Source organism: Panthera leo, chromosome B2, assembly GCF_018350215.1.
Source record: "Panthera leo isolate Ple1 chromosome B2, P.leo_Ple1_pat1.1, whole genome shotgun sequence".
Classification (NCBI taxonomy): Eukaryota; Metazoa; Chordata; class Mammalia; order Carnivora; family Felidae; genus Panthera; species Panthera leo.
This window is the reverse complement of record NC_056683.1, coordinates 104,927,389-104,954,081: the sequence shown is the minus strand read 5'-3', so window position 1 is coordinate 104,954,081 and position 26,693 is coordinate 104,927,389. Positions and strand designations below refer to the sequence as shown.

Below are 26,693 nucleotides of genomic sequence, written 5' to 3'. Positions count from 1 at the left end.
GTCTCAGGAGGTGGTGAATCTGCTTCGAGAGTTTTCCAGCAGAGGCAGGCCTCCCCCGGGGCCCCGTCCGGGAGGGAATCGGCCCCCCAGGGCCGTGGCACCCCGGTCCGAGGTCGCCGGCCGGGGGGCGGAGACCGGGAGCGGGTGTGCGCGTGCCAGAGGCTGCAGCTGCGCTCCGGGGTCTCCCCTGGGAGCGCCGCGGGGCGGGGCGGGCCGGGCCGGGGAGCTGAGCAGTTCTCCGCCGGCGGCTGGGAGCGCGGGAAGGGGCGCAGCATGCTCGCGGCTGTCGGGGGCTCCCTGCGCCTCGGTCTGGGGCGCATCTTCCGCTGCGCCCCGGGAGCGCACGGAGAAGCCGCGTGGCGGGCCCTCGCGCCTCCGCGGCCTCGGGGTCTGCCCCGCTACTGTAGCAGCCGTGCCCCCAGCGGCTCTGGGCCCCAAGGTCCGGGGGGAGTCTTGACTGGGAACGACCTGGGAGGGAGGGGATGCGGAGCGGCCGGCGTGGAGCCGGGGCTGGGGTGAGGGAGGGAGGTGGAGGCGTGGGTGCGCACTGAGCCACTGTGCCGTCGGTCTGTCGGTCCCTCCGTCCACCCCTGTCGCTTTCGCAGCAGGGAAGGTGCACCGGGTCCCCGCCGAATACAAGCCTTCGCAATTCGACAAGAAAATCCTGCTGTGGACCGGACGTTTCAAAACGATGGAGGACATCCCGCCTCGGATCCCGTAAGTGTGGCCTGTGCCGCGCCGCCTGGTGTCTTGCGCCTGTAAGGGGTGCGGGGTCCATCCACCTCCGGACCTGGGCTCTCCTGGGAGCGGAGGAGGCCGCGGTGGTCCACAACATCTACCCCCTTAAGGAATGTGCCTCCCCAGCCTCCCCGTAGTGAGGTTAAATGTCAAGTTCCTTGACTGGACAGTGGGCACATAAGCTTACAGGGAGATTGCTGAAGTTGAGTGAAAACCCAGAAGTTCAGTGGGCACTCGCAGCGTCGCCCAGATACCCGCTCCCAGCGAGCTCCTAGTCGCAAGGCAGCGAAGCACTTAGGCCACACGGAAGACATGGTCCGCCAGTGCGTCCCCGGGTTCCTGAGGGGTCCCCATAGAGGGAGAGAAATTCTGCCGGCGGAACAGATCCCTGCTCCACCCAAGGAAGGATCATGGCTCCCGGGAGGACTGGAGAGTCTCTGGGAGGAAGCCCCATCTATAGGACCTCCTATCTTGGGGCGGGAGACACCTGCTATACGAGGCTCTGCAGCCCACTGAGCGCCGGGTTTACTCGGGCTAGGACTCTGGGACACCAGCATCGCTGGCCTCTTCACCATCCCAAACCCAAGATAGTGGTTCGCTTAAATGATAAAACTCAAGCTGACGGTTTCACCCCAAGGGTAAAGTTAACCTGTAAAAACTGTCTTTCTACAGTTTCAGTGCATGCAAGCCCAAGTTACTTTCCAGCGTTTTCACAAGGGAGTGGATAAAAAAGGGGAGGAAGGAAGGATAAAATCAATCTATTACCTTTTAAGCTGATCTTTTTTTTTTTTTAATGGGGAGACTAGAACTGTAATATCAAATAAGGATTTCAGATGTCCTGTATATTATGTTTATATAATGTAAGCAATGCCTATTAGAATGGAAATTGGAAACTGGGCCTATATCTTGTTCTGCTCATATCGACTACACTTTTTTAAATTTAAATTTACATTTTGTTAATTGAAGTATAGTTAACACATGTTACGTAAGTTTCAGCTGTACTTGTCTACACTTTTATTACTTTTTATTTACTAGTTATCAAAAGCATCTCAAATAAATGGGAAAAAAAAAACATGTGATGCCAAGTGTTCAGTCAGTAATGAATTCTCAAACATTTTTGTCCCTTTCTTGGATCAAATTATTCAATGAGGAATAGACATGGAATTTGAAAATAACGCAGAATCTGAAAACTGTATTTAGCATTTATTCAACCACAGAGACATTTCTTAATATTATAAAAAAATATTGTTTTCCTTGAAATCTATAGACTCCAAACTACAGACTTAGCCCAAAGCCGAAATTATCCTCAGAGAAGCTAAAACACCATGCTTGATTTTTTGGAATTTTGGGTTTTAGTGCTACAACAGAGCAATCAATACTTCAGTAGTAAATAGAAACAAATAAACTGGTAACTAAAAAAAGAAAAAAAAATGTAAAGAACTTGCAGTAGTGTAAACTAATACTTGTCAAAACACAGTAGACCCAGTATTGCATTAATATAGCTCTACGTGTGAAGAGACCCATTTTACAGAAATAATTTAATTGCCCCAGGATCATAGTCAAAATACTTGTTATAAACAGGAGAATTTAACTTTGAATAAGATGCCTAAGAAAGGAATTGTAGTTTTGGGTCAGAAACATGAAAATACTTGAATATTTTTCATTTTGCTGTTATATATATATATATATATGTGTGTGTGTGTGTGTATATATATATATATATATATATATATATATATATATATATATATATTTCAAGGCACTGCTGTTTTAGGAGGGCTGTGCCTCCTAAACTGTTAGACTTACAATGTAAACAGCTTTCACTGTGCATGCTCTTAATGGGCATATAATTAATTAGTGAACTATAATCGTCATACCATACCCTAATGATATTTAATAACTGTGTTTTTCTTCTTTTTTCAGAGCTAAACTAATTTGGTATAGCAGATCAAAGCCAGATGGATGGGTAAAAAAGATCATATCTTTTAGGTTCCATCTGGAACAAAAGTCAGCAACAAATATAATCTAATAATGTTTTCATATGTTCACCTGTTTACAACTAGCATCTTAAAACGTACATTAATCTGTCAAAAATCTAAGGAAAAGAGTTAGATATTGGTTTTCTGTGCTCTTTAAAATGGTAGAAAAGTTAAAAAAATTTTTTTCATTTGTAAGCGAAATTGCGACCTGTCTTTCTAAATTTTGTTTTCAGTGCAACTACATTCTATTTAAACTTGACATTAGATAATAAAGAATACTGCTGAACACATTCTCAAGAATTATTCTTTAATTATGTATATCTGTAAACTTCCACTTCATATTATTCCAAATTGTTAAAGTTTATTTCAGTATAAAAAGCCCACAGGCATGATTACTTTCATAACACTGCTTTGTTAAATAGCACTGCTAAAATCTTAAACAACTTGCCTATAACTTTATTAATAAGACGACCTAATATTCAAGTAAGTATTTAAAATTTCAGAATAATAATAGGAAAAAGAAGATGGTTTATCTTTTTCTTCAACAAATCTTTGTAATTTTGATCACTTCTTTTGAAAACTTCATGCAAAAGCCACGAAGGAAACACCTTTCCTTTAATAATCATCTTCACAAAATGTGTAATAGTCTCTTTAATCAGGATAGGATGGGAGGGAGCAAGATGAGATCTGGAGGCTAGAGAGGAAGCAAAATGATGAAAATGAGTTTTAAAAAACACCTGTTTAAAATTAAAAGTGAAGCCCGCTTAATAACAGAGGGGTCGAATGAACACAAGTCATTCGAGACATGTATAAGGTTAAATTCTTACCTTTACCCTGATCTGTGGAAAAAAAAAAAAAAAAAAAGGAAGTCAGGCCATAATCTCTAGTAGTTATATTTTGAGCAATTAGAAACTAAATACACTGGGGAGAGTGGGTGGATCAGTCAGTTCAGCATCTGACTCTTGATTTTGGCTCAGGTCATGATCTCATGGTTCATGGGTTAGAGCCCTACATCGGGCTCTGCACTGACAATGTGGAGCCTACTTGGGATTCTGTCTCCCTCTCTCTCTCTGCCCTTCCCTGCTCACTCTCTATCTTTCCCTCCAAATAAATAAAAATAAACGTTAAAAAAAACATTATAAAAGAAAAGAAACTAAATATACTACACTGTGGTTTCATGGTGACTAACATTAATTAAGATGAAAATGTACCTGTTAATTTGAAATTGGTAACATAATGGGCTAGCATTTGGATGTCTTCCACATCTGCAGTTTGCATTCAGAGACATCTTTGGAACATTTACATAACAAATGATCGTCTATCATGTCAGTCAGAAAATAATATTATTTCAATATGATTAACAGAATGCACATCTTGGTTTAGGCCAGAAATGATAGATGCTGCAAGAAACAAAGCTCGGGTGAAAGCTTGTTACATAATGATTGGACTCACAATTATCGCCTGTTTTGCAGTGATAGCATCAGCCAAAAGGGTGAGTATCTCTTTAAAATAAAGCTGGACTAGTGAATTTTAAGCAATATTATGAGCTTTGTTCTCAGTTTGGGGATTATTGCTGTGCTTTTAATGTAAGCACGATTGCATCTTAGACACCTTGAGCTGCCCATATATATCTATTCTACAGGAAACAAATTTTTTGAGTCCACAAATGCAAAATACATGGGTAGGAGGAACAAAAGCTAATTTCCAATTAAAAGATGAAAACAAAAACAGGACAGTTAATAGCCTGGTTAAAATCTGCACAAGAAGTTTGCTGCATGAAAGTTTCCAGACTAGATCATTCCTTAAGTCATGAACTCAATCATAGTTATCGCATAAAATCTTGAAATGGAAATGCAAACGTTGGAAGTGTTCAAGGCCGGCTTGTCAGTATCCTGTATGTGAGCCCTCTCTTTGCCGTCTTCAGTATGTGGTTTCTAGAGAGAAATTAAGAGCTGACTGCTCTCTAATTTTGTTTCTTGCTTCCCCAAATCCATCTGCTGAGCACTTTTTACCATGAAGAGCAGCCCTCCAATACTGGGAGACAACTAACACATCCCCATGAGTCTTCTCTTCTCCAGTCTTAATTTCTCTATTTTGAGCTCTCTGAACACACTCCAGTTTATCAGAGTCGCTCTTCACTGGGCATTTGCAACTGAATGCACTAGAGCATGACTGCAACTTCTTTGATCACAAACCATGTTCTAATAGTGCCGCCAGAGTTGGAACTAGATTTTGACAACTTCGTCACACGGAAGAGTTTGCTTGGATCTATACTTCTTCACTCTCTGTGAGTGTGTAGCCAATTACCATTGTGCCTATTCCTGTGATTCTGCCTATCATTACTTTTCAGGTTTTTGAGACTATCGGAGCCCAGTAATTCACATAGGGCCTGAGGACTGTTAGCTTACTGATGTTATATACATACCCTTTCATTTCTATTAGCTTGGCAGAGAACTTGTGCTTTGAAATTATTCTCATCAAATGGCAAATTTCTTAAATATTTCTTAAGTATTCAAACACGGAAATGAAGAAATTTGGTCATCTCTTCTTTATAACCTACTCTAGATAAAATGACTGTCACCAAGTTGATGATTCTCTAGCTCCTTAATGACAGACTGGAGGCTGATACTGTCTGGACCCTCCTTGTTTCATAACGTCTTCTCTTTGTTATGCCCCATCTACAGTAGTTCGTTTCTATTTTTTTAATATACCAAGCCCTTTCTCTTCACTAGGCTTTCCTTCCTTCCCCTGGCCTTGCCATAGCTAGCTTATTCTCATTCTCATCAGAGACCTTCTGTGACCACCCCCTCCAAAATGGCCTTGCCCAGGTGCTCACTATTTTGTCATCTTTCTAGCTGTTCATGAATAAGCCATTATACATCAGCAATCTTATTGACTCCACTTTAAAATATAGCTACCGGGGGCGCTCAGTTGGTTAAGCGTCCAACTTCAGCTCAGGTCATGATCTCATGGTTCATGAGTTCCAGCTCTGCATCGGGCTGTGTGCTGATAGCTCAGAGACTGGAGCCTGCTTTGGAGTCTGTGTCTCCCTCTCTCTCTGCCCCTCTTCAGCTCATGCCCTGTCTCTTTCTCTCTCAAAAATAAACATTAAAAAAATTAAAAATAAAATATACCTGCCATTGGACCACTCCTCACCATCTATCCTGGTATCACCCTGATCTGATTAAATAACTAATGCATATATCTTAAATGAGATTGTGATAGTTGGAGGTGAAGAAAAGGTTAGCAATTTGAAATAATATTTGTGGGAATAGGAAGGATAGAACTTTGTGGTAAATTTGATATGGGAAAAGACAAGAAAGGGAAGAAAGAAGTCAAAAAGCCTGGGTTTTTGACTTAAGCAACTAGGTGGATGGTGCCGCTGGAGATGGGTGATGGCTGGGGAAAGAACTGGTAGGCACAAGAGGCAAAATACACCAAGTCGTGTACTTTGGGTATATTAAATGTAAGGTGCAAATTAGGCATTCATCAATATCTATTATTTTTTTTTATTATTCTGCTAAGGACTTCGTGTGCTCTTCAGGCTGAGGACCTATAGCTGGCCTCAATTCTGAAAAAGTCTAAGCTGTTATAACTTCAAATACAGACCCTTCACCCATTCTGTCTATTCTCTCTACCTATCATGAATGTGTGTTGGAACTTCTAATTCTATTTTCCAAGTCTCTTAACCGTCTTTTCTACTTTTTTGTTATCTGTGTCTCTGTACTGCACTTAGATTATTTTCTCAGATCCATTTTCTAGCTAGAGTTCTTGCCTCCTAATTATGATGCTGATCAGCTTTTCTTTTCACAGGTGATCCCCGGCCCCCCCCCCCCACCTCCGCCGCTGCCCCAGATAAATGCTTAGTTTCCTTGCTAGTTCCTTGGGCTAGTGAGAGGAATTTTAGTCACTTCATTGGTGTACCTGATACTTCCAACTCCAGATCCAAACTCTAGACTCACCTGTTGGTGTAGAGATTAAACTTCCAGCTCACAGTTGTTAAAACCAATATTTTTCCCTAATGTCCCCTTCCTGAAACCATTCCTTCCCATCCTGGCTTCAATCCTTCTTATTTCCCACCAGTTCATGCCTTTTTAGTTTTTTCCATTCCTGGTACCTGAGGATTTACCTTTATTGATTTTTGAGTGTAAGCATTTGAAAGTATTTTTGTTATTTTTTGCCCCAAAATATGTCTTTGTGTGCCAAGAGAGGGTCAGGGCAGATTTCTGACATCAGCTGTCCTGTTGAGTAGAAGTCTAGCAACTTAAATAATTTTTTTTTCTATACCAGAGGATCATTTTTCTTGGATACTATTTGTGACAGACGTTGTAAGTCACTCTTCTCCTTTTCACAGAGTAGTATCTCCTGTGTATGTCTATCTAAAACACAAATTTTTCCAGAGAGTCACATTGCTTTGTTATTTATTTATTTATTTATTTATTTATTTATTTATTTATTTAATTTTTCTTGTTGTGTATTTTTTAGGCTGCAGAACGACACGAGTCCTTAACAAGTTGGAATCTGGCAAAGAAAGCTAAGTGGCGTAAAGAAGCTGCATTGGCTGAACAGGCTAAGGCTAAATGAAACTCGAAGTAACAAAGTGTTAATCAGAATATCATTGCTATTATCAAAAACAATAAAACATAGATAAAACAGAATATTTAAGAAGATAATTGCCATGGTTTTATTTGGTGCAAAGAAGCACAAAGTCTTTTTTATTTTTACTCTTCAGGAAAATTTGTATTGAAGTATAACTATATTCAGAAAAGTGCACAAAAGTGTATACAGTCTGATATATATTTACATAATGGACACACCTGCATAATCACTGCCCAGGTCAGGATGCAGAACACAAGTAGTACCCCAGAAACCTCCTTTCTGCCCCCCTGTCAGTCATTACCCTCCCAAGGTAACCATTGTTGTGAGTTTTATCACCATAGATTAGTTTTGCTTGGTTTTGAACTTTATATAAGTAGAATTACACAATATGCACTTGTGAAGGTGGATCCTGATATTCAACATTATGTTGTGAGATCAATCCAAAAATTTTGTGTACCATGAGTTTATTCATTTTCATTTTGTTATAGTTTTCCATTGTATGAATATGCCATAGTTTATCTGGATATTTGGTCCAGTCTTTGGCCATCATAGATAAGCCTAAACTGAGCACTCTGTGTATGTTGCTCACTAAGGGTTCTTTGGAAATCTAAGCGAATTTTCAACCAAAGTTCCACTCTATTTGGTAATTGGATAATACCTCTGGTTAATCTTTTCACATTATTCCTCGCAATTAGATAAAATAAGTTTGAAAAGTTTTATAAACTAAGAACTATTAATTTCAAAATCTATTCTAAAATGACAAAAATACCAAAACAGTAATTGTATAAGTAAGTTAAAGAGACAAAGACATTAAAGAAGAAAATTGCGTGTCAATCAATGGCCTTCAAAGTTGTTTGAGTAAGCTCTAAAACAACTTTAAAATTATATATCTCCTCACATAATTTTCATTTGGAATCTATAATTTTTAGTCATAAACTTAGGTAGTTGAAACAGTATAATTTCATTTACTGCATATTATGTCTGTGTGTGTGTGTGTGTGTGTGTGTGTGTGTGTACGTACCTACATACATACATACACACACACACAGAGGGAGAGAGAGAGATTTATTTAAAGGATTGGCTTACAGGTTTGTGGCACTAGCAAAGCAGAAATTTGTAGAGCAGACCAACAGGCTGGGAGCTCTCTGGCAGGAACTGAGGCTACAGTCCAAAAGTAGTTTTTTCTTCCTCAGGAGACTTCAGTTATGCTCTGCGGTTCTTTCAACTGATTGGATGAGGCCCAGTCAGACTACTGAAGATATCTTCTTTACTTAAAGTCAACTGGCTATAGATGTTAACCCCCTCTCCAGAATACCTTCGCGGCAACATTTAGATGAGTGTTTAATTAGATAATTAGATACTTTAACCTACTCAAACTGACACATAAAACCAACTATCACAGTGCCTCCAAGAGAGGAGAAGAGAAAATGAGAGACAGGAGAGAAACTTATGTATTATCTTTCGATCTAAATGAAAAGTAGGAAAAAAAGTCCTTAAAGAATATCTGACCAAGGGGCACCTGGGTGGCTCAGGCAGTTAAGTGTCCAACTCTTGATTTTGGCTCAAGTCATGATCTCTCCATTTCGTGAGTTCAGACCCTGCATTGGGCTCTGTGCTGGCAGCATGGAGCCTGCTTGGGAATGTCTCTCTCTCTCTCTCTCTCTCTCTCTCTCAATCTCTCTATCTCTCTCTCTGCACCTCCCCCACATGTGCCGTCTTTGCCCCTCTCAAAATAAATAAAACTTAAAAAAAAAAAAAAACCTAACCAAAAGTTTATCATATGTATTTGGGGTCAGAATTTAGGCCATCTGTGTTATGCCCACCCACCAATAAACCCATACCAAATATTTGGCTAAAATAGCACACAACAGAAGCTTTTGAGGTGATAAAAGTGTTCTAAAACCGATTGTAGTAATGCACAACTGTGTAAATTTATGAAAACGCAACGTTACACTTAAATGGGTGAATTTTACGGTAGAGAAATTATACCACAATAAAGCTGCTTTTAAGAAAAGTGACTTGAACAACATCCTATGTTTCCAAGGTAGTGAGAGAGGAAGTCCTCACAAGGGAAATACGACAATATCTAGCAACATTGCATATATATTTATTGAACTAGAAATTTACAGTGTTATTCATTGCCACACTCTTTACAGTGCCAAAGACTGAAAACAATTTAAATGTCTAAGGGGTTAATTGAACAAATAATGGTATGTCCACACAATGGAGTACTATGCTGGTACAGTAGAGCATGAAGAGCTCTGTATTCTGCTATGTCATGAGCTACAGAATATACTTGAGTGAAAAAAGTGCATTAGAGAAAAGCATGTGTGCTATGCTATTGTTTAATAAAGGGAGGAAATATGTAAATGTATTTTTACATTAAAAGATGGAAGGATTGGGGTGCCTGGGTAGCTCAGTCAGTTAAGCATCCAACTCTTGATTTCAGCTCAGGTCATGATCTCATGGTTGTGGGATCAAGCCCCACGTCAGGGTCTGTGCTGATAGCGTGAAGCCTGTTTGGGAGTCTTTCTCTCCTTCTCTCTCTGCCCCTCTCCCACTGCATGCACTTTCTCCCTTTCTCTCTCTCAAAATGAATAAACATTAAAAAAATGGAAAGGTAAACTGAAAAAAATATTTTTAATGTGACTTATAAGACAAGGAAGGAAATATGTTGGAGAGGACAGTGATAGAAGCTAAACTTTTCTGAATATATCTTGTTTTATATATTTTACTTTAGACAGTATGGATGTCTCACATAATGATAAAAACATTACGTTCTTTAAAAAAGGCAATCAACTTTTAAAAGCAAAATCAAATGAATAAACTTGTGTATCAAGTTGGCACATGGAGAGTAAATATTTCAAGTGTTTTTTAAAAATCTCTAGTGGGATATATTTGACCTTTAAAAAGAAGTCTCCTCCTTCACCCAAAAACCAAACCCCTGTTTTCAGTTAGCATATTATTAACAATAATATTGATATTGGTAAGAAAACTTCATATACATTGATTAAGCATAAGTAATTAAAAAATACATTTTTTTCCTAGCTCTGTACATTGAAAAGGCCTAGTTAGCGATGGGCAACCAAGTAGTTGTATGCTCCTAGCACACAGATCTTGATTTCCAAATATCATTTCATACTAACAGAAACGAGGCCTCCTTAGGGAAATGGCTGATCCCAGATGTGGTACAGGAAATATATAAGATGATCCTGGGATATCTGGCCATATCAGAAAATGAATAAGTGAGCTAAGAGGCTATGTCCGAAGGACAAGAATGTGGAAAGCAGTCTCCAGTGGAGGGTCTAAGCTTCGAGAAGGAATGGATGAAAAAGAAAAAAAAGTAAAAATACTTAAAGTAAAAATTGACGCTATATCCTAAAAATATCTAACTTATGGCTCAGAAAAAAAAAAAAAAACTACCTTATAAATTGTAGAGGAGTAGGGTTCTTGCATTGATTGAGAGGAATGCAAAACTATTTAGATTTTTGTTAAGTTAAATATATATGTTAAGATTCCTAGGGTAACAGGAAAATACGAACTCTCAAACAGGTAGAGATTTTTTTAAAAAATAGATGAATGAAATTAATCAAAAGGTAAAAAGGGGGGAGAAAAGAGAAAAGGGGAAAGAAAAAAAAGGGGAAACAGAACAAAATAACATGGTCAAAATGAATCCAGATATGTCAGTAGTCAGAATAAAGAAAAGAAACTCTGGTAAGAGAAGACAAAGATATGCAGAATGTATTGAAAGCAGTAATATACTGTATACAAAGTACACAACTAAAATAACAGAATACGTATAGACCATTATGAGGACTAAGATACATAGAATACAAAGATGGGGATTTTGTCAGTGGAGAAATGAAAACAAATGGACATCTAGCTTCAATACTTTAACTTTGCCAAACGTGGTTGATTGGTCAATAGAGAATGAAACCAAACTATCAACCAGATATTCTACCGTTTAAGGCAAAATTGCTGACAGCCCATTGGTTGTGCTGTGAAAATGTCTGAAGGGAAACTGCTTTCACCAAAGATGTTTACAGTGAAGTTACCTAGAACGGGGATTGAGAACAGGGTTTTTTCTGTTGTTTTCTGCTTGGTTTTAGTTACATCATTTTATTAACCAACCTGTTCACTGTCATCTATTTTTCTTTTTAACATTAGTAAATCCTAGACCAAAGGTTTTGTACTCTTTTATTCTATCTACTGGCTGCCTTTTTGGATAGTGGCCATTCTCTAGTGCGCTGGTATAGATTTCACCACGAAAAGCTGTGATTGAACCTTCAATCTGATCACATTTTCATCTAGGCATAATAGGGCTTCTGTGTCTTCAGCCTTCAGCAGTAAGGTCCATTGTTCCCACAACAACTGAAAAATAAAATATTTTCAGCTAAGTTTCAACTAGTTTGTTTTATTCAAATTCAGTTATCACATAATCTGAAACTAACATTTTGTAATAACTATTCTGTTCTTTTGGCACATAAATTTACAAATTCTCATTTGAACTTGAAAAATATTATACCAATTATAAATTTGTATGCACAAAGTAATGCAGCATCTAAATACATAAAAAATTACCAGAACTATAAGGAAAAAGTGGACAAACCCACCATTATCTTGGGAAATTTACATATCTTTCTTAGAAATTGACAAATTTCACTGACTCGTAAATATATTAAAAATGTGAATCAATTAATAATATACATTCTTTTCTAGCATGCATGAAACATTCACTAAAACAGCATATAATAAAACATAAAGCACATTTCATCAACTGTTAAACTATAAGAGTAATCCTATCCCAACTTAGAAATTAATGGCATAATGTTTTTGTTTACTTATTTGTTCATTTATTGTCACAATTTTTTTTAAAGTTTGAGGATTTTAAAACATTTCTAAATGATTCACAGATCAAAGAATAAATCATAGTAGAAGTTTAAAAATGCTTAGAATTGAATGATAAGAAAAAGCTATATATCAAAACTGTGGAATGCAGCTGAAGTGGTAATTCAAAATAAATTAATAGCCTCAATATGCATTTCTTAGGAATGAAAGGTTTATAACAAATGTGTTAAACATCCCTAAGAAATTAGAAACAGAAATATAGAATACACCCAAAGGGAATAAAAGATTGGAAATTATAAAACAGCAGAAACTAATGAAGTAAATTAAAACATAGAATATAGAGGGTTGATGTAACTGAATTTGGCAGAGTCGTCAAAATAAGAGATGAAAGGTACAAGAAAACAGTTTAGAAATGATAACAGGGATTAAAGCCAGAGATTTTAAAAAGAACATTATGAATTGGTATGCCATCTTCTGATCTGGCCAAAATGGAGTAATAGGAACAAGATATACTCTCCTGCCTGAAACAACTGAAAAATTGCACAAAAACATGAAACAACAGTTTCCAGACATTGGACATCAGGCAATGAAAGGCAGTGATCCATGAAAAAGAGAAAATAAGTTAGTTGGGCTCTGTAATTGTTCCACTTTACTGCCTAGAGAGTTTCAAGACTGCAGGGTGTGGACAGGAAACCTAGGTGGAGCCTAGAATTTTCTCAGAGTTGAAGAGAAGGGTCAGGAAGCCAGGGAAGATAAGACAATTAGATTTCACAGGGTAGGGAACCAAAATGATAAAGCTGTGCAGAGAGCTCTAGACACCTGAGCTGAGTGACCACTACCCATGGTCATGAAAAGAACGAGTTGAAAGAATAAGGAGAAACAATTTTTGTTTGGAGATTACACATGGCCAAGAATGGTTTGAGTTCCACTGGCCCAACTAAAAACTCTTATATTTGGCAGACTAGCAGAGTACTCAGAATGATATTGCCTCAGGAATAAAATAAAGGCTGTTCTGTGCCTGCCTTACAAAGTTTAAAAGCAAGACTAAAGGATCAAAGTGTCTTCAAGTAACTTCATTGCGTCCAATAACAAAGCTTAAGAATATATGCAGGAAATCCTTATCTAATAGCCAAAAAAGTAAAATTCACAATGCCTGGTTTCCAGCACAAAATTACCAGACATGAAAAGAATGCACGCAAATGGAAAATATAAACCATAATGAAGAAAAAGAAGAAAAACAAAAACAGAGCACATTAGAATTAGCAGATAAGTACAACGTATCAGCTACAATCAAACCCGCTGTGTTCAACACAGTACAGAAAAGCTTGAGCATAAGAAGAAATATGGGAGATATGAAACAGACCCAAGTAGAACTGTTAAAGAGGAAATATACAAAGTCTGACATGAAAAATGCACTAATGGAATTAAGAGCAAATTAGATACAACAGAAGACAAGATTAGTGGCTTCAAAGACAAAGCAATGAAAACTATCCAAAATGAAACACAGAGAGAGAGAGACATGAACAAAGCATCAGTATTAGAGGTATGACTATTTTGAGCAGCCTAATACAAGTGGAATTGGAATTGAGAAAATATTGGAAGAAATGAGTTGAAATGTTTCCAAACTTGATGAAAACTATAAACTCAAAAACCCAAGAAGCTCAGCTAACTGCAAGAACAAGAAACATGAAAAAAGGCAAACCAAAACACATCATAATCAAATTGCTTAAAATCAGTGATGAAGAAAAAAATGTTAAAGCAGTCAAAGAAAAAGTTAACATTACTTACAAAGGAACAAAGATAAGAATGACAGCAAAATTCTTATCAGGTAAAGGCAAGTCAGAAGACACTGGAGCAACATCTTAAAGGGAAAAAAATGTTTTTAAAATTCTACATCCAACAAAAATCTTTCAAAAATGAAGATGAAGTAAGGACTTACTCAGGCATACAAAAGCTGATGTATTCACCACTAGCAAACTTATAATATAAAAATGTTAAAGTCCTTCATGTAGAAGGAAAATGATACCAGATAGAAATCTACATCTATACAAAGAATTGAAGAGCACTAGGAATGGTAACTAGGCAGGCAAATATAAAAAACTTCATACATTTTTAAACCTCAAGAATAGTTGACTAAAGGGGTGCCTGGGTGGCTCAGTCAGTTCAGCGTCTGACTTCGGCTAGATCATGATCTCACAGCTCTGTGAGTTCGAGCCCCGCATTGGGCTCTGTGCTGATGGCTCGGAGCCTGGAGCCTGCTTCGGATTCTGTCTCCCTCTCTCGGCCCCTAACCCACTCACATTCTGTCTCTGTCTCTCTCAAAAAGAAATAAACATTAAAAAAAAAAATTTAAGAATAGTTGACTAAAGCAAAAATTTATGGCTAAACAATAAATGTATTAGGGAGTTTATGACATATAGAGAAGAAAAATGTATGACAACAGGACAGAGGCAGAGAAGGAGACAAGGGAAGTATACTGTACTCAAGCTGCTTATACCAGTGTTGTCAAACAGAAAAATAACACCACATAGGAAATTTATAATTTTCTAATAGCCATGTTAAAAAGTAAAAATAATCAGTAAAATGAATTTTAATGGAATTTAACTCAGTATGTTCAAAATAGTATTTTAGCAAGTAACCATAATATAAAATTAATAAGATATTTTATATTACTTTTTCCTTTTTAAATCTTTGAGACCCAACATGGATTTTACATCTCAGTTCAAAGACTAAATTTTGATTGGAAATAGTTAGTCTATATTTACACTTCATAAAATGTATAGTCAAAACAAAAATTCCCATACCTAAGTTGTGCCAAATATACTTAGGTTTTCTAATAACCAAGTAATCAGTTTTTATTTTTAACTTTATTAAAATAAAATAACATTAAAAATTCAATTTCTCAGTGGTACTACCACATCTCAAGTGCTCAAAAGTACAGTGTTATATGTTATATGCTTCTGTATTACTTGAAAGTAGCCAGAGTGAAAAATGGCTATTTTAAATCCTTTATAAAGCAACCAATAAAAAATGAAAAATAAATATTAAAGAGTTACAGCTAATAAGTCAACAAAGGAGATGAAATGGAAAACTAAAAAATACCTAGCTAATCCAAAACTGTGTAGAAAAAGCAAAAGCAGACCAGAAAAAAAAAAAAGGGACAAAAAGCAAATAGTTAGGTCTAAATTAAATCAATAATCATGGTAATTGTTAATGATTTATAAACACTCCAATGAAAATGCAGAGATTCTCAGAATAAAAAAGCAAAATCCTTATCTTGGATTGGTAGATAAGTACAAGAAACCCACTTTATAAAGGAGGAAATTGATTAAAAGTAAAAAGATGGAAAAGATATACTATGCTAAAACAAAAGTAAGTAAGAGTGGCTATATTAACATCAAAGTAGATTTCAGAGTGAAGAATATTACCAAACATAGAGGGTTATTGGATAAAGGGGACAATTCATGATAACCAAAATGTGGAAATAACCCAAATGTCCATCAACCAATGAATGGATAAATAAAATGTGTTATATCCATACAATGGAATATTATTCAGTAATAAAAAAGGAATGAAATATCAATATATGCTACAACATGGACTAAACACTGAAAAAATTTATGCTAAGTGAAAGAAGTGAGTCACAAAATAAAATGTTCTACAATTGATTATGGTGATAGTTACACATCTGTATGAATATAGAAACCACTGAATTGTATACTCTAAGTGGATACATTGTATGGTATGTAGGTGAAGATCTCAAATAAAACTTTTTTTTTTTTTTTAAGAAAATAGCATGTCCTTGATACCTGAACAGGAAAAATTTTTAGGTGAACATTACATCAAGATTTTATTGTCTTCATAATATAGCAAAATATGAAGCTTAGAACTAGATCGCTCGGTCCTTTCTCTTCTCATCTCCTCTCAGTTCAAAATGTTTGCATCTCTTAACAGCCAGCATTCTCTTAGATCTGCAGTTGGGCTAAACACATTCAAGCCTCAGCACAATCTTCTTTGTAGTTTCATAATTTTTCCAGAAAATTGGCTTAGTCTACCTACCATAGCCACTCTGCTTCCCGTCATAACACTGCTTTCCCTGGGCACAAAGAGAATCTTTGCCTTTCTTGTACTGTGTCACTTGTGTGTTTTAGGAATGTTCACATGGTTGCCAGAGTGCTGTCAGCACCTAAAACTGAACAGGGACAATTTAATGTAAAGAGACTAGTAATGAGGCATTGGCTACTCCTGGTAAAGAGAAGTCTGATAAATAACAGGATATGTAGGGAACAGCCACTATGTCTGAGGCAAAGTCAGTATCCAAGGAAGTAATCAATTTGGAATAGGTCTCCCTCCAGCAAGGCTAAGATTTGGACCTCATTGGTATGTAGCATTACTGGATGGCAGAAAAGTTCTTTGGGTGTCTCAGGCTGAGGCTGGCAAGCAGAAAACTGTCCACTGAGGTGCCAACAAAACTAACCAGTAAGTTGCTCTCAAGGGGTGCTGGAGGAACTCCCTAGAAAGTTGCTTCCAAGGGCTACTTCATTTCACTGAGAAGTTGCCCACTGGGATGCCTGCAAGGCTCCCTGCAAGCCTGCTGGGGCACCAGTGAAACTAGCTGGGATACCCCCTACTGGGAGCCTGTGCAACTTGCTAGAAAACGAGGTAGGTCACTGGGGTAAGTCTCCAGTGGGCTGCCTGTGAGAGTGCCACTGAACTGGTTGGGAAGCGGACTAGAGGTGCCAATGAAACTCACCACGAAGCTGCCTGCAGAAGTAGCACTGACACTAGGCTGGAGGTGAGCCGCTGTAGTCTTCTGCACAGTGGCTGAGCATCATAGGAACAAAAGCTAGGAAAAGCAAACTAGGAATAGGTCATGAAACTTTTTCCTCCTTCAGTGTTCCTCCATGGCCTTCTACCGACAAAGGAGAAATGTTTATGAGGTCCTGGACCAATATCAAAAAGTAGGTTGGGGAAGGGTGCTTTTGGAGCTTAAAAGCAATAAAATGATAACTGACACATTGGATACATCTTAAAATAGGTTCAATACTGGAAAGTCTATTTTTCAACATATTAACAGTGGAAAGCCATAGGTTTATTCACGATGCAGAGAAAAATTGGATGAATTTCAACTCCATTCAGGTTAAAAACAGAATAAAATAAAAACCTTACATTAGGGAAAAAAGAGTACATTTTAAATCTGATAGAAGTTATCTACAAAAAACATACAGTCAGTTATCATTATTCATGGTAGTTATTGTATAAAGTTGCTGCAAACACTGAATTAGCAAGTATTGAATCATTACTCCTAGGGGAAATACAGGGTTAGGTTCCTGTGAACCTCTGGTAATATGTTTGTCAACCAAACAATACATACCCTGTTCTATAGGTGTTTCTCTTTAAAGACTATATATATGATTCATTAACATTGAACTCACAGCCTACAGAATTGTAACTCATGCCTCAACAAAGCGTAACTAACAAATGTGTTTTCTGTTAAGACACATCACTCACAAGGGGCTACTGGGTGGCTCAGTTGGTTAAGCATCTGACTTCTGCTCAGGTCATGATCTCACTTGTGAGTCCCACTTGGGGGAGCTCGAGACCTGCATCAGGTGAGTTCGTGAGCTCCAGCCCTGCTTTGGGGTGAGTCCCACTTCTTTGTCTCTTCCTCTCTCTCTCTCTCTGCCCCTCATGGGATTCTTTCTCTCCCTGTCTCTGCCCCTCCCTCACTTGTGCCCTCTCTCTCTCAAAAAAAAAAAAAAAAAAAAAAAGACACATCAGTCACATAAATAAATAAATAAATAAGTAAATAAATAAATAAATAAATAGAAAGCAGTCACATTGTTTTCTTGCACTTAGGAGCACTAGACAGCACTTCAGCAATACACTTGGAGGCCATTTTAAACAGCAAAATCAACAACAACAACAACAAAAAAAACACAAGACACATGGCACTAAATCATGAAAGGATAGCTGTTTGTAGTATGAAGGCTGAAATAAGAGAGCAGAGCATTGCTTTGTTCAACCTCAGCTGGGAACATGTGTCCTGGGTGACTCGATTTTTTCACCACTATGCACAATGTCCACAAATGACCATGAAAATGCCGGGAGTATTGATTTTAGGGAGTGGGCAAATTTGGTAACACAGAATCTCCAAATACAAACTTCACCTACTACATCATCAGTGGTGAAACATTAAATGCATTTAAGAAAATAATAAGTTTAAAATGCCTGCTACTATTACTTCTAATCAATATCATACTAGAGACCATAACTTAATGCAACAAGAAACAGAAACAAGGATTTGAAATGAATGTCACTACAGTTAATATTATCTACAAAACCCCAAAATCATCTACAAATTGGAACTAATTTAGCAAGGTTGTTAGATATGATTAATATGCAAAGTTCAATTGGAGTTCTATACCCCAGGAACAATTTGGAAATTTTTAGTTAACAAGACAATGCTTTACAACAATGAAAAACATGAGGGTCCTACCCAGGAGTAAACTTAAAAGATTTGAATGATTTTTGTGGAGAAAACTGAAAAAAAGATTTTTGAAATACAGCAAGGAAGCTCTAAGTAAATGGTAAGCTATAACTTGCTAATGAGTAGTAAAAGTATAATTAAGATGTTAACTCCTCCAAAATTGTCCTCTAGATTAAATGCAATTTCAGCCAAAATCCCTATGGGGCTTTTCACAGAATTTGAGAGGTGAATTCTTTTTTTTTTTTAATTTTTTTTTCAACGTTTTTTATTTATTTTTGGGACAGAGAGAGACAGAGCATGAACGGGGGAGGGGCAGAGAGAGAGGGAGACACAGAATCGGAAACAGGCTTCAGGCTCCGAGCCATCAGCCCAGAGCCTGACGCGGGGCTCGAACTCACGGACCGTGAGATCGTGACCTGGCTGAAGTCGGACGCTCAACCGACTGCGCCACCCAGGCGCCCCGAGAGGTGAATTCTTTATGTGGAAATGCAAAGAGCTATGACAATCCTGAAAAACAGAAAACTTGCCTTACCAGATAATCATGATGTAGTCACAAAATGCAATAGTATACAGCAAAGAAAAAGAACCATAGGTATATGTATCAATATGGATGCATCTCAAAAATTGTTAACATTGAGCTAAAAAATCATAGAATATATAAAATATTCCATTTTATACATTTCAAAAACAGGGAAGTGAAACTATATATTTTAGGTATACATAAACATGACATAAAAAAAATGAAGAAAGGCACACATAACACCCAGTGCTCATCCCAACAAGTGTCCTCCTTAATGCCTATCACCCATTTAGCCCATCATCCCCCCACTCAATATTCCACCAGCAGCCCTCAGTTTGTTCTCTATATTTAAGAGAACATTTATGGATTGTCTCTCTCTGTTTTTTTTCTTATTTTTGCTTCTCTTCCCCTATGTTCATCTGTTTTGTTTCTCAATTCCACATACGAGTGAAATCATATGATATTTATCTTTATCTGGCTAATTTCGCTTAGCATAACGTACTCTAGTCCATCCATGCTGTTGCAAATGGTAAGATTTTATTCATTTTGATTGTCGAGTAATATTCCATTGTATATATATACCTCGTGTTCTTTATCCATTCATCAGTCAATGGACATTTGGGCTCTTTCCATAATTTGGATATTGTTGATAGCACTTCTATAAACACTGGGGTGCATGTGCCCCTTCAAATAAGCCTTTTTGTATCCTTTGGTTAAATACATCGTAGTGCAATTGCTGGGTCGTAGGGCAGTTCTATTTTTAATTTTTTTGAGGAAGCTCCATACTGTTTTCCAGAGTGGCTGCACCAGTTTGCATTCCTACCAGGAGTGCGCAAAAGGGTGCCTCTTTCTCTGCATCCTCGCCAACATCTGTTGTTACCTGAGTTAATTTTAGCCATTGTGACAGGTGTGAGGTGGCATCTCATTGTGGTTTTGATTTGTATTTCCCTGATGATGAGCGATGTTGAGCATCTTATCATGCGCCTGTTAGCCATCTAGATGTCTTCTTTGGAAAAGTGTCTATTCATGTCTTTTGTCCATTTCTTCACTGGATTATTTGGTCTTTGGGTGTGGAGTTTGACAAGTTCTTTATAGATTTTGGATACTACCCCTTTATCTGATATGTCATTTGCAAATACCTTCTCCCATTCCATTGGTTGCCTTTTAGTTTTTATGAGTTTCCTTTGCTGTTCAGAAGCTTTTTATCTTCATGAGGCCCCAAAAGTTCATTTTTGCTTGTTTCCCTTGCCTCCGGAGACATGCTGAGTAAGAATTTGCTGTGGTCGAGGTCAAAGAGGTTGTTGCCTATTTTCAACTCTGGGATTTTGATGGCTTCCTAAGGTTTAGGTCTTTCGTCTGTTTTGAGTTTATTTTTGTGTATGGTGTAAGAAAGTGGTCCAGGTTCATTCTTCTGCATGTCGCTGTCCAGTTTTCCCAGCACCATTTGCTGAAGAGACTGTCTTTTTTTCCACTATTCTTTCCTGCTTTGTCAAACGTTAGTTGGCCATATGTTTGTGGACCCATTTCTAGGCTCTCTATTCTGTTCCACTGATCTATGTATCTGTTCTTGTGCCAGTACCATACTTGTCATTATGATTATAGCTTTGTAATACAGCTTGAAGTCTGGAATTGTCATGTCTCTAGCTTTGTTTTTGTTTTTTGTTTTCAACATTACTTTGGCTATTCAGGGTCTTTTCTGGTTCCATACAAATTTTAGAATTGTTTGTTCTGGCTCTGTGAAGAATGCTGGTGATATTTTGATAGGGATTGTACTGAATATGTAGATTGCTTTGGGTAGTATCAACATTTTAACAATATTTGTTCTTCCAATCCATGAGCATGGAATGTTTTCCTTTTTGTGTGTCTTCAATTTCTTTCACAAGCTTTCTACAGTTTTCAGTGTATAGATTTTTCACCTCTTTGGTATTTAATGGTTTTTCACCTCTTAGGTATTTTATGTTTTTTGGTGCAATTGTAAATGGCATTGATTCCTTGATTTCTCTTTCTGCTGCTTCATTATTGTTGTATAGAAATGCAACTGATTTCTGTACATTGATTTTATATCCTGCAATGTTGCTGAATTCATCTATCAGTTCCAGCAGTTTTTTGATGGAGTCTTTTGGGTTTTCCACATAGCATATCATGCCATCTGTGAAGAGTGAGTCTGACTTCCTCCTTGCTCATTTGGAGGCCTTTTCTTTTTGTTCTCTGATTGCTGAGGCTAGGACTTCCAACACTGTGTTGAGTAACAGCAGTAAAACACTCAATGTTTAAATAGTAGGCACTTTTGGGCATTACACATCAAACTGCCTACTGTCTCCAAATTAAAATGGTTGTGCATTAACTACTGAGCATTCCAAGTTGTTTATTTGGTGGGGTTGCCCCCAATCAACATTTTAGTTCTGGTGGTGCTTTCCAGCTGGTACGATTATTTCAAAGTTTTATTTCATAACAAAATGGAAAATTGAAACGTTAAAGTGCTAATAATAATGATATGATGTAAAGGCCTCCTAAAACTTAAACTCCTGAAATATAAAATTTATTTGATGTGCTAAAAGCAGGGAATCATGTGCTCACTGAACTTAGTCAACTCTTCAAATGTAAATGAAAAGAAAATCAAAGAACGTACATTAAATTGACCAAACACATCATTAAAGGATATACTTAGGAATTTCCGGGAAGGGAATGGCACAGTCTATTGTTTGACCTGTACATTGCATTTTCAGAAATTCATTTGCCACTAAAATTGCAGACTGCCTTACTGAGAGTAAGGTACCCTAAATATAACGGATCCAATTCCTTTCGCTACTCTGTGATTAACATAGTTTCAAATACTGAAAGAAATGAAGCCAGGCAAAGCGACAAGCAGCAGCAGCAGCAAACAAAAGCTCTAAGCTAGGGAGGCTTAGGCTTGGCTACGGTGTGGACCGTGTGTCCCAGAGTACATTAAGAAAGTTAAACTGGGGGGCGCCTGGGTGGCGCAGTCGGTTAAGCGTCCGACTTCAGCCAGGTCACGATCTCGCGGTCCGTGAGTTCGAGCCCCGCGTCGGGCTCTGGGCTGATGGCTCGGAGCCTGGAGCCTGTTTCCGATTCTGTGTCTCCCTCTCTCTCTGCCCCTCCCCCGTTCATGCTCTGTCTCTCTCTGTCCCAAAAATAAATAAAAAACGTTGAAAAAAAAATTAAAAAAAAAAAAAAAAAAAGAAAGTTAAACTGGGCATTCCCTCCAATTTCTATTTATCTGGTTTAAAACTCTTCCCCTTAAATAAATGCACAGTATTGCGTTAAAATAACAGAAAAGGAAAAAAATAATCTCAAAACACGTGAAACTGCCAAAGCTTGAAATACAAAGACAGATCTGATGTATAGCAGAATACGTAAGTTCTAAAATAAAGGCAACACACTGCTTTGTCAGATAGGTTACAAACAACATTCTTAATGGTTTTTATAAAGTAGATGGAATTATAATCATGGAATTATAATCAATTATAATCATTGGAGCATCTGTTTTTGCTCCAATAAGAATACAATAGCATCAGTAAGAACAAATAAAATAGACACATTTATATAACTGCAATTGTAAAATAGTATTTTATTATTTTTAATATAATGCGGTAACATTTCATAATATTGCATACTGCTCAAATGTTGGTTTATTTAGTTAGACAAGAATATCCTCCCTTCATCCCACACCCCAGTCAGAATTTAAAGACACATTATCCTTTTAGAGCCCTAGCACATTGTCTCCTAATATGTCACATTTCATAAAACAGTAATGCTATGAACTAAAAGAGTAAAGGTTAACAATTACTTTGATTTCAGTTTCACAAGCAGCCAGGAGATTGCTGAATTCAGAACAGCAACAAAAATTCACTAGACTTTGTAGTAGTTACCTTAGGAAAAAATATGAAGGCAAAGGTAATGTTTCTTCTAGTCTTTTATTCGACAAATCAACCTTTATCTTGCAAGTAAGTTTTACAGTTACCAAATGATATTATTTCTGTGCCAGCAGATTTTTTTGTTTTTGTTTTTTCAGCTTTTTGTTCTGGTGCTACCAGTAAGTGAACAAAATGACATTAAAAATTAAGTTCTAGGAACACGTTTCAAAATAAAACTTGTTTAAAAACACCAGGCTAGTGAGTCAAATACTTACAAATATAAAACAAGTAAGCATAATTGCATAGATTAACTAGTAAAAATTCAAATTCAGACAAAATGAAACAATGAATTTAATTAAATCAATGTAAAAGGCTCTTTCAAGTATTTTCTTGTTTTTTTTTTTTTTTGCATTAATGTTGTATGCATTCCCCTTTACAACATGTTTTAATTTTTTTTTTTTTTTTTTGGCACAGTTTCTCTTGGATTGAAATATAAGAAGTCTTATTAGGAAAGAAAGTCAATTTTTTTTTCCATAAAGGTCAGTGAAGAATAATGAAAATATATTTTGAAGCATTTTAAAAATTATATTTGAAAGGAGTTGACATATATTAAAAAATTCTAATAACAAAGTATTTGCTAGTCTTGGTTCAATAAAGTCATCACCATGTCAATAGCTGGTCCCAGCTATTAGATACTACTCCTTGCATTCAAATCTAATCAAATTAATTATCCAAGTAACAGATCTAAATATTAGCTTATATTTAGATGCTTATAATATGGTCATATTCTGTATTTAGAGATATAAGGTTTTACTGGCAAAATTTAAAAATTGCCCCCTCAAAGATCATTTTATGTGTGAGGGTGTGTACACACACATATATTATTTTTCCTTTCATAAGAACTACTTTGTTTGAAAGACTTGACTCTGATACTTATTAATATGACTACAGGGTCCTCAAAATAAAAGCAGGCACAGCTGGTTAGTTTATGAATTATACTGCATTATTAAGTTCGGTTGATTACAAAGAGTGGAATACCCTGTCACCTGATACTTAGAACCATCTGTACCACAGAGAAGAGTTTACCTCATAAATTCACCATCAATTTGGTAATCTTTGATATAACTACCCTGTTCTTTTGAATACACATAACACAACAACAACAACAAAAACCTTTTTTTACTCAACTTTATAACTTCCACCACAATAAAAAGGGCACAGATACAATCCTCTACTTAACAATATATAAAAGAGGTTTGGCAGATACAGTCAGCATTATGGACACCATTTAAACCTGCATTTTATATCTGTAGGTTTTAAGTGTCTTGCCAAAAGCACGGTTTCATGATACATAATTTACAAAGTGTCATACTAAGTTTTAAAAGTACTCCTATATACATTTTCTTCTTGTAACATGCCTCTGATTTCCAGCAGAAACATTATAAACGCTATCATAAATGAAATCTTTCTTTACAGAATAGACTATGGATCATATCAAAAATGCTTTAGTTCCCATCTTAAGACAGTTGTATACTAATTTTTAAATAAGTATTTTAGGTATATAATTGGAAATGTAAATAGCCTGCATATAACCATAAATGAAAAGACTGCAGTTCAACAGTACCATATCTGCTTAGAAAGCTCTAACAAGTACAGCACTGTGAGAACAACACACAGACACCATATACATATGTATCTATAAATAAATAGAATTTTCCTATTGAAGCTTTTTTTTTAAAAGCTTCAGAGTTTGAAGAGGTTTTTGCTGTTAATAGGTAAAACAGATACATTATACTGACCGATCTGCTACAAATGTAATCTAATACACTGATTTACAACAAGCAGCGGTATGACCCTCTCTGTATTATGAAAAAAAAATCCCCAATACAGATTTCAACTATATTAAAGAATCCTTAGCAATTTTCACTAGTGTCACCCTTTAGTGTCCAAACATTAAGTGCATATAATAAAATTTAACACATAACAAGGTGATTTCTTCAGGATAATTTTGCCATTCAAGTACCCAAGTTTATTATTACACAAAAAGTGAAACTCTTCAATTACTGCTCTGAAATATCAGAGAAAGAATTACAATATTATTTTTGCTATGCAGCACTACTTTAGATTCATGATGGCATCTCTATCATGATGCTTTTTAAAATGAAGAGTGTAAAAATAATAAAACACTATTTCAAAAATGGTAGCATATTTGGTCAAAATACAAAATATAATAATATTAATAGCATTTGTATGTTAAAAACAAATATTTAAATGTTGTGTAATCATTTTAATGTGTTCAACATGAAGAACAGCTTTTCTCTTCACAATTGCCACATTTTAATTGATTATCAGTACAATACTTCTATGTTTTATAAATAAATTTTACAGGTTTTCTGTTGTAACTTTTTTTTTTTTTTTTTGCAAAGTATAACCTACAGCACAGTGATTTATAATTTAAGGTAACAGATATTTTCACATTCTAATTTAGCTTTTACACTATTTCATGCTTCTGAAGCTTTTTTGTTTTTGCTTCAAGATAGAGGTAGATTTAATAGATTGGGCATGTCAGACTTACTGCCAGAATGCAATTCTGCTAATGCAAAACTGCTAATGCGCAGTTTCCAAGATGCTAGAAAAAATTCAGAACCATTATGTAATACTTTACCAAAGTCCTCCTTTTCAAGCTTAAGTTATTAAATAATTTTATATGTATTTAATTGTTCACAAGTAGATACAAAAAATAGATAAAACAACAGAAACACAAATACAGGTACACCAAAATAAAAACAAAACTATAACAAAAGACTGCATCCGAATGGAAACTTTTGTTTTGCTTTTTAAAAGTGCATCAACTTTTTCTTTTCTGTTCTAAGTAAAAACACACCAAACATTCCTACTGACACTGTAACAAAGAAGAGATATCTGAAACTACCCTTTTTAGCCATTAATTTTTCCCCCACCAAGTTAAAGTTGAAACCCTTCCATTGGTGCTTCCTGCTGCTGAAACACGAACTGTTGTTGATTTTCATCCACCTGAGGTACAATGCTGGGATCATCTTCTTCTACACCAAAGTAATGTTCAATCAGATCAAAAGCCTTTTGGTAAATTTCCTGATTTTCATGGCTTTGCAGAAATTCAATTTTATCCAGACCTATTATATACATATATATAGAAAATTGTTACACAGGTTTCAACATAAATTTGAACCGAAATAATGAATCCACAGCATCTGTCAGTTCACTAGCAATGGGGCTGTTATTTTTATCTAATTTTTGCATATACTGATAGCTAACACCATTTATGCTTTAAACTTTAAGAATGAGAGCATGAGGCAGTGCGGTATGAGGAAGCAGCACAGGCCTGGGGGTAAAAACATCACAGTCTTCACTCTGCTAGCTGTGTGATTTTGCCCAAATAGTTTGGTTCCTTTGTAATTTAGTGTCTCAATTTTAAAATGACAGTTTTAGATTATGTAAATCCACAGGTCCTTTCCAAAGTAATTATGCTAAATAAAAGGCACAAAAATGGAAAGCATCAAAACAAAAACACACCAAAAGGTGAGCAAACTAACACACACACATTATCTCAGAGAATGAACCAGAAGATACCAATATGGAATGAATACTATTTGCAAATCCAGTGC

General features: G+C 36.6%; 2 protein-coding genes across 5 annotated transcripts in view; one reads left to right on the top strand and one right to left on the bottom strand.

Moving 5' to 3' along the window:
* Window positions 1-234: 234 nt before the first annotated feature.
* On the top strand, window positions 235-7,375 carry FAM162B (family with sequence similarity 162 member B). Its single transcript, XM_042937387.1, has 4 exons — window positions 235-439; window positions 606-717; window positions 4,101-4,209; window positions 7,203-7,375. Exons 1-4 carry the CDS (start codon window positions 274-276, stop codon window positions 7,299-7,301), a joined length of 486 nt encoding a protein of 161 aa, XP_042793321.1. The 5' UTR covers window positions 235-273; the 3' UTR covers window positions 7,302-7,375.
* Window positions 7,376-10,764: 3,389 nt separating this feature from the next.
* Window positions 10,765-26,693, bottom strand: part of KPNA5 (karyopherin subunit alpha 5) — a 55,275-nt gene continuing 39,346 nt past the window's right edge. Inside the window, exons 14-16 of one of the 4 annotated variants that reach the window (XR_006202798.1) lie at window positions 16,918-17,010; window positions 16,224-16,356; window positions 10,765-11,687 (exon numbers count right to left, since the gene is read on the bottom strand). Coding sequence is in view for 3 of the 4 variants with exons in the window: in XM_042939675.1 (XP_042795609.1) it covers window positions 26,014-26,201 (188 nt within the window). In the remaining variant the exon portion in view is untranslated. Of the gene's footprint in view, window positions 11,688-16,093; window positions 16,357-16,917; window positions 17,011-25,255; window positions 26,202-26,693 lie in introns of those variants that run through there. The other 3 variants (XM_042939676.1, XM_042939677.1, XM_042939675.1) reach the window with 3 other exon arrangements.